The sequence below is a fragment of the Calcarisporiella thermophila genome (assembly GCF_041956535.1).
Source record: "Calcarisporiella thermophila strain CBS 279.70 unplaced genomic scaffold VTP21scaffold_29, whole genome shotgun sequence".
Taxonomy (NCBI): Eukaryota; Fungi; Calcarisporiellomycota; class Calcarisporiellomycetes; order Calcarisporiellales; family Calcarisporiellaceae; genus Calcarisporiella; species Calcarisporiella thermophila.
In genome coordinates this window covers 374,811-382,455 of record NW_027192219.1, presented here as the reverse complement: position 1 = coordinate 382,455, position 7,645 = coordinate 374,811, and the positions used below count along the sequence as shown (strand labels likewise).

The 7,645-nt window shown below is 37.0% G+C and overlaps 4 protein-coding genes across 4 annotated transcripts; 2 read left to right on the top strand and 2 right to left on the bottom strand.

Moving 5' to 3' along the window:
* Positions 1-1,173: 1,173 nt before the first annotated feature.
* VTP21DRAFT_6892 (uncharacterized protein) lies at positions 1,174-1,746 on the bottom strand (the record flags this gene model as incomplete). The annotated part of the gene is made up of 3 exons (XM_069397572.1): positions 1,174-1,335; positions 1,463-1,557; positions 1,617-1,746. 3 exons carry the CDS (start codon positions 1,744-1,746, stop codon positions 1,174-1,176), a joined length of 387 nt encoding a protein of 128 aa, XP_069246708.1.
* Positions 1,747-2,662: 916 nt separating this feature from the next.
* VTP21DRAFT_6891 (uncharacterized protein) lies at positions 2,663-3,175 on the top strand (the record flags this gene model as incomplete). Its single annotated transcript, XM_069397571.1, has 1 exon — positions 2,663-3,175. The coding sequence occupies one exon, from the start codon at positions 2,663-2,665 to the stop codon at positions 3,173-3,175; it is 513 nt and encodes a 170-aa protein (XP_069246707.1).
* A 1,204-nt stretch (positions 3,176-4,379) lies between these two features.
* On the bottom strand, positions 4,380-5,966 carry VTP21DRAFT_6890 (uncharacterized protein; the record flags this gene model as incomplete). Its single annotated transcript, XM_069397570.1, has 1 exon — positions 4,380-5,966. The coding sequence occupies one exon, from the start codon at positions 5,964-5,966 to the stop codon at positions 4,380-4,382; it is 1,587 nt and encodes a 528-aa protein (XP_069246706.1).
* Positions 5,967-6,840: 874 nt separating this feature from the next.
* On the top strand, positions 6,841-7,340 carry VTP21DRAFT_6889 (uncharacterized protein; the record flags this gene model as incomplete). Its single annotated transcript, XM_069397568.1, has 3 exons — positions 6,841-6,903; positions 6,979-7,104; positions 7,176-7,340. The coding sequence occupies 3 exons, from the start codon at positions 6,841-6,843 to the stop codon at positions 7,338-7,340; spliced, it is 354 nt and encodes a 117-aa protein (XP_069246705.1).
* Positions 7,341-7,645: the final 305 nt, after the last annotated feature.

Genomic DNA, 7,645 nt, shown 5'->3' with positions numbered 1-7,645 from the left:
CCATCTTCGCCAACATTGGCTGCAAGGATAAGAAGCTCTTCTGGATTGAGGGTTCTACCCGCCGCTTCGATGGTTATAATTACTTTCCCAAGCACCCAGAGCAGTTGATTGACTGGTTTGACAGGCACATGAAGTGATATAATACGACCCAGAATTAATAGTATTGAGATGTGACATGGACATGATACCTCTGCAATTATGCTAGTAATTTTAAATTCTTATTTTAATTATTGAACGTGAAATAAACCCAAGCACTTACTGGCTAAAAACAGTAAGTACTTGTGTTTAGCGATTGGCACAAATACAAAATTCATTCCATTAGCATTCAATAGAGCGATTGCGAATATGACATATTTTAGTGGTACTTAATCTCTATTGAGGTTAGATGATTGGTACAAATGAGAAGTATGTTCCTTCAGCCTTGATATCTCCTATTCAAAGCAAATGAGGAGCAATCATTCTCCACAAACTTCGTCAGCATTCAATGGAAACACGCCGTGTTCGTTACGAAGTATTAAATCTTACGCTCTTTTGGTGATAATGCATCGCGCAATTTATAGAGCAAAAATTAGCGATATGAATGATTGTCTGATAAGGTGTCATGATATTCACTTTCTATATTATATGAGGGATGCCATTGAGCAGCCGTTGGATATATCAGGGATAATTGAGAAAAATGCGCATATATAGTCGATCTTGGGTACTTGCCGACCGATTAAATAGCACAATTGCAGAGGACAATGAGAAAGGATTTCTCATTAGTTTTCAATCACAATTTGTTCAAGTGTTATAAGAGCTTGATACATACAGGCTAATTTTGCAAATGAATATTGGAGTTGAATCACAGCTTAATCATAGTGGAATGTAGAGCAGCATCAGACTTCAAATCTACCTGGTTCTTGGATCCCTTCAACTTTCATCTTGGGGATGATGCTAGCCGTAGCAAACTGCTGGATGGAACAAATAGCCACGACATTGACGACGAATTTGCCAAGTTGCAAAATGGATGGATCCACTTCCTAGTAAACTTGAGCTAGTTCCTTGTCGACGATGTTGGCGCCCAACGAATGAAACAATCGGATGCAGAGAAGGTCGTGCGGATAAATGCCGCGCCTTTTATTGTCGCGCTGACGAAAGCGTTATCAATAGGCTGTCGTTTGAATGCATCATCTCTCATGGGATGGCGCGCTGAAGCGCAATGCCGCCGAGAAGACAGAAGAGAGTACGTGCAAATGCAATATCGTGTTCCCGTGCCTTCCAATCTACCGGCCATCGGCCAATTGTCTCGCAGGTTTGTTTTCGAGTCCACTGCGCATCCTGCTTGATTCTCAAACCCTGATTAGTAGAGCCAAACCTTAATTAGGCTGGTTACTCGCCGAAAATGTACAACATCGCCGATCGCTACCACTAATCCTGGCATGTGATTGGGCTGCCAGCTATTATTGATGTGCAATTAGAATACAGAGAAAGCTGCGAAGCAGGGCCGGCGTGGATGCACCCGTTGAATGGTGCATTCGGTAGCAACTTCGAGAGTGCCCGGAGGGAATCCTTCACGCACTAATCAGTAGACATTCGCAACGGATCCAGCTCAACATTCCCACACACGGAGCCCTTACTTTGTCCATTTTTCCAGCCCATCCTCTGCATTTGATGGGTGACGTGCAAATCGTTTAAACCGCTTGCTTGTTTCTCGATTTTCATACTAATCATTTGCGGTATTCTAGCCAACGTTTGGCAATCCTTCATATTCCTAGTTCTTGAATGGAAAATGGATGAGTAACAGCAAGAAAGTGCCGTCTAAAAGCCTCGTTATTACTATTGCGCTCAACTAAAATATTCTTTCTTAAACAGAAAATACAAACAATATACAAACTCTGGTGTGAGCTTAAATGAGAGTTTTGCGCCCGTGCTAATGGTTCAACATATTCACAAAATGAGAATATAGAACCACCTTGATCGTGCACCGATTTTCATCCTCTTTTACGTTGAATAATGTCAATCGTATGTTAGAAAAGTATTTTATCAAAGAAATTAATTGCTGGTTAATGATAATGTACACTTTTCTTTTTACATTGAACAAGCTCTCTTTTGGGACATAAACATTTTTAATTGATTCATCAAGAATTTCTTCTGACATATTTCGTAGATATGAATTAGTATAAAGGGAAAAAAAGTATTAAAATGGCGCAGCATACTAATCAATAGAAGATAGATGTTTGATTTTTATAAGCAAGCTTCTTTACTATTGATTCCTCGTAACTATGAAATTGATAAATATAATAAGCGCAGATATCTACAAATTATGTTTAGGTTAATCTACTGACACCCCGTATCAGTTCTTCTGAGGCGTCGAAACTTTAATATTTAAAACCCCTGCTTGATTTATGTGCGTCAATGAAAGAATCATACTTTATTGTTGGAATTGCCCTCCAAATCTCTTTTTATCATCGCAGTACTTATAAGCAAGATTCCATTAAATTCGTATTATTCATATTTGATATCATCAGAGTAGTATAAATTCTTTGTTTGAGAGATTTATCAAGTTGATACCGCAGAAGTAATAACTGTATATTTTAAAGGGATATAAAAGGGAGCCTTTTGAAACTATTGTCATACTCAGAATACTTCGAATAAAAAACAATCAACAACAAGTTCAAACAAAATGTTCAAGAACTACTCCTTAGTACTTCTTCCCTTCGCTCTTCTTGGTCTCTTCTGCCCTTCCCTCGCTTCTCCCTCTGCAGATGTAGATAGCATTGTTGACAAGCGTTGTGGTGGGTACAACTGGGGCTCTCCATGTGAATATTGCGATTACGATGTATATGGGGGCTATCCGTGTGGTGGCTATGGCAACTATGGAGGATATTGTGGATATGGCTATTATCCCTCCATTTATAACAACGCTTATTATGCTAATGCCGCCAATGTGGATAACTGTTTCAAACATCGTGCGAACCTTGCTGCCAACGTCAAAGCTAGTGAATGCACCGATGCATCGAACCATGCTAATGTGTACAATACAGCTAATACAAACACAATTGTGAAACGCAGTCATAGATACAGCTGCTGCGCCCCATACGGTATCTTTGATAGAATCGGATACGGATGCTTGCCTTATGGTTTTGGAGGATTTGGATTCGGCCTCCCTTATGGTTGCCGTAATTGGTACTGGTAAATATCTCTGGCTTTAAAAAAGCAAGAATATCTTCGTCATTGTGGGGATAAGAACAACATATCGATTACCTAAAAAAATTTCGAAAATAAAGGTATAACTGGAATTCTAAGTATTCTTGGTATACGCTGGTTCATAAAGAATCTTGAATAGATTTCTGTTCCTTATCTTCCACTCGATCTCAGTTATACCTATTAAATTTTATATTCGTCCAAAAATTTACTGAATTTGCAAAGGTAATATAAAAGGGATAAAAAAATTAATGAAGTTATGGTATTAGTAAACAACAGCACTTCTAAACTGAGTAGATTCGTCTCTGAGATCTTTTGTGCAATCCCAATGAATGACTCAAATAACTTTACCATTGCAAGTACCATAATACTTTATAATTATCAAATTTATTTCCTTTTGTGATGAAAATCAACAAAATAATCTTAGACCAGTACCACTTCAATCTTTGTTTTATTACAGGTTGTAACCTCTATATCTTTTGTTCACCAACCAACTTTATTCATCCCTAATATTAATTCTACATGGCGTACATTACAAAAAAAAACGGTGATATAAAGATGGGTTAGGGATAGCCAAACCATCTCTTTCATTTATAAATTTGAATAGTATATGCACAGTTGCTGTTACAAAAGTATTTCTACTTTTGGACTCCTCTATAATAATATAATAAAATATAATAAAAGAACAAAGAAAAAAGAAGTAAGGACCAGAAAACAAATAGCAGAGACTATTTAAAGCTCAAACAATCGAATGATAAAATAATGTTATACAAAATAACAGTTAATAAAATTGGTATTACGGTCCTAGGCCATTTATGGCTTAGACCTTAATAGCGTCATGATGGTAAAATTAACATCATGACACGCAGTCTATTTCATATTATGAATTATCAAGATGCTCATTTTACAAATCGAGCAGGTTTATTAGCAAATTAAGTCGAACATTAAATCAGATATCCGATATTTTCAACAAGACAAAAGACCAGATTCCTTTTATCAATAAACAATTTTCATATTCTTAGTTATTATAGTTTAATAAAGGACCCTTGGTTATAAAAGTAAACTTAATTTTTCTATCAAAATCCCATTCTTAACAATAAGACTTATTTATTCTTAAAAGTTCAGATACATTACAGTAATAAATAATCACCATATTGCTATTGAGAAAATTTGATTATTCAAAATTTTTAAAGAATTTAATTGAAATTATTTTTGTAATATAAGCTATTCCAGAAATTGCATTTCAGCTTATTATCAGGTACCGGTTCTATAGTAAGACCAGGTTCTTGGAGTAAAATACGTTGTTTTGATGAAGTAAATTCTGGCCATATCAGGTTATTTTTGCAATTAGGATTACCAGTTTTCGCAAAACATACCCAATAGTCCGACATTACTCTTGCCAATGCTCTGTCATTTGCTGTAAACGCAGCCCTTGATCCAAGAGCCATGCTGGGCCAAAGATAAGGTAACTCATCACCATGATTTACAAGTAGAGGATAGGGAGGCGTTTTTTGAAAGGGTGTAAGTTGATTAAAACGATATCGATAAACTTCACCCTTTGCGTGTTGGAAGAGAAGCTCCTGAGGACATTTGAATTTTGCGTCACCGACTGCATCAGAGAGTCTCAGATATTTCGTTGAATAGATCATCGACTTGTAATCAGAAATAGGATAAAGAGAATCGACTCTCTTAATATCCTCATTGCTCATTGGAAACATAACAGATATAGCACTGATATCGCCTCCATTTATCGGAATTGGAACAAATGCCCCAACAGTAAACATAGTGCCCTCATCGGTTGTAGAGCCCATCATCAAGGGAATGGACGGTAAACCAGTCTCTTTCAACATATCAATGGGGTGCTTTTTGATAAATTTTCCATCAATTATTGGGCCGAAGGGATGAGCTCGGCCGCGAAGAAGAGCCTGAGCAAATATATCTTCAAACGCTTTTGCAAGGGAGTTTGGGGAGATTCCTCGTAAACAAGCTAATGCTTCGGTAGACGAGCTTGGGTAGACTTTGCATCCTACTTTTTTCATTATTTTGTCGAAGAATTGTTGTTGAAATTCTGGATGCAAGATAGGAGTATTCGGACCACCTGATTGAACTATTGCTTTATGGAATGGCGGCTTTGTAGAATTACCGTATCTTACAAGATGTAGTGCAATCGAGACTGCTCCTGCAGATTCTCCGAAAACTGTGATATTGTCGGGATCCCCTCCAAAAGATCTTATATATTTCTGAACCCACTCAAACGCCAGCTGCTGATCCATAAGTCCCATGTTGGCGGCGTTTTCTTTAACAGCCTCTACCGAGGCAAGAAATCCAAATGCTCCAGTGCGATAATTCATAGTTACTATTACTACAGAATTATTGGCTTCCCTAACAAAGCTCTCTCCATTATAACTGGAAGACCATCCTCCTCCGAAAGCGCCACCGTAAACCCAGACCATCACAGGATAAGGTTCGTTAGGGTTGAGATTTGGTGTAAAAACGTTGAGTGTTAGACAATCTTCACTTCCACCAGGGATAGGCGCATATTGCAAGCAAACAGGAGAGTATTTTGTAGCTTTTTTAATACCCTCAAAAGGTAGAGGTGGTAGTGGAGGTTTGAACCGAAGTTTGCCTATCGGAGGCTGGGCATATGGTATACCCAAAAACTGGTGGATCTCTCTGGAAGTAAATCCTTCAAAAGTGCCATAGTCGAGCTTGACTATTTGGTCAGATAATGCCGGTAAAGCATTGAGGGATATCACCGAAGCAATGTATAAAATTCTTCTCATAATTTAAGCGTATGCATTAGTGATGAATAACCGCAGGGAAAGAAAGGATTAATTTGAGCAATTAGATACAACACTTGTACAAGGAGCTATAATTGCATTGAAAATTCAGTTATTATATGAGATTAATTAGTTAACCAAAAAAAATCGTTATTTGATGAAAATAACAAAAAGATTCAAAATTCGACAAGGGTTTTAAGCTGAATAAAAATACGCACTCGCCTCGGGCACTGTCGGAAATATCTCCTTTAATCTGAACACAATGACTGGGCGTTTTCAGTGATCGTAATTTGACCCTTGTTGTATCCATTCAATACTTGGTTTTGCATATATGCGCTTTTTACAATACTAACATACTAACAAATTCTCAATCTTTACCCTAGCATTTTTATTTTATATCTGCTCTTTATAAATTTATTATGAATTCTTACCCTATAAGAAACCACAGTTAGGAAATCGCGTAAATTTTAAGGAATTTTTAGTAACAAAGACACCTATTGGCTCACAATGAATTTTGACAAAGTGAATATGGAAAACGGGGAGAGTGCCTTATGAAAATTAATTCGTCTCGGCCCAAGTAAAAAATTTTGGACCGAAAAATATTTATGGAAACAGGGCTCGGCTGAGATTCTACGGCCAGGCAAAAAAGCTCCTTAAAAATTCCCCGATATTTTTGAATATGATTGATAAAGCAAGTGAATTTTAATCAAATACCAACTCAAAAATTGTGGTAGCAAAATACAGTAAATTTCAAAGAATTCCATCTTTAGTGTACTAGTGTATGCAGACTTAAACCTAGTAAAAGCATTTTTAAATTCAAAATAAATTATAGCAATAGACCATTTAGAAGCTAACCTAACCATCATCCAACAAAGCCATGGGAGTAAAGGAACTTAAAACTGTTGAGGAATATCACGAACTTCTCGGGAAGAACAAGCTGGTAAGGACTTCTCTTTCTAACGCTACTCTAAGAACATCGTTGTTATAATGACATATAAATCTTAAAATCACAAAGGTCGCTCTTTTGTTCTACAGGGGAGGTATGGTCATGGGCATGGATCCTCTCCCACAAGTCTTTTCTGGTCTTGTAGCTCAGTTCAGGAATGTTGCATTTGGCCAAATCGACGTCAATAAGCATCCAGTACGTAATAGAATCAATTTTATGTGTGGATACTTATATCAAGAGAGATAATCTTAAATTTTTTATTATAGGAGATACAAGATGCAGCCATCACCAAGGAGGAGGGCCCTGTGATGGTTCCATGCGTCGTTGCCTATAGGCACGGAAATCCGATCACTGATACAGGAGAGCTTAGCGTGACAAATGCTCCAATCCGTATGAAAGATTTCATCCAACAAGTCTTAGTCGAAGAATAAGCAAACTTGGTCTTTTTGTTGGCAACTTTAATAAATAAAACAAGTAGCACTTATGAAAATAAAATAGAATATAACATCAAATAAAAATAGAAAATTTCACTGCTCATAAATTTGTGCCAGTAACTTTGTCACTTGTAGCAAGAAATATAACACGACCAAAAGAAAAAAAAAGCTAATTTTTGGAAAAGCGAAAAAAAATTAAAATAAATGATTGAAGAGGATAATCTTGGCTCTCTGGGACAATTTCCAGCCCATTTCTATCTGAACCGATACAATAAATACCTTCTCAATCAAATAGACTGCGG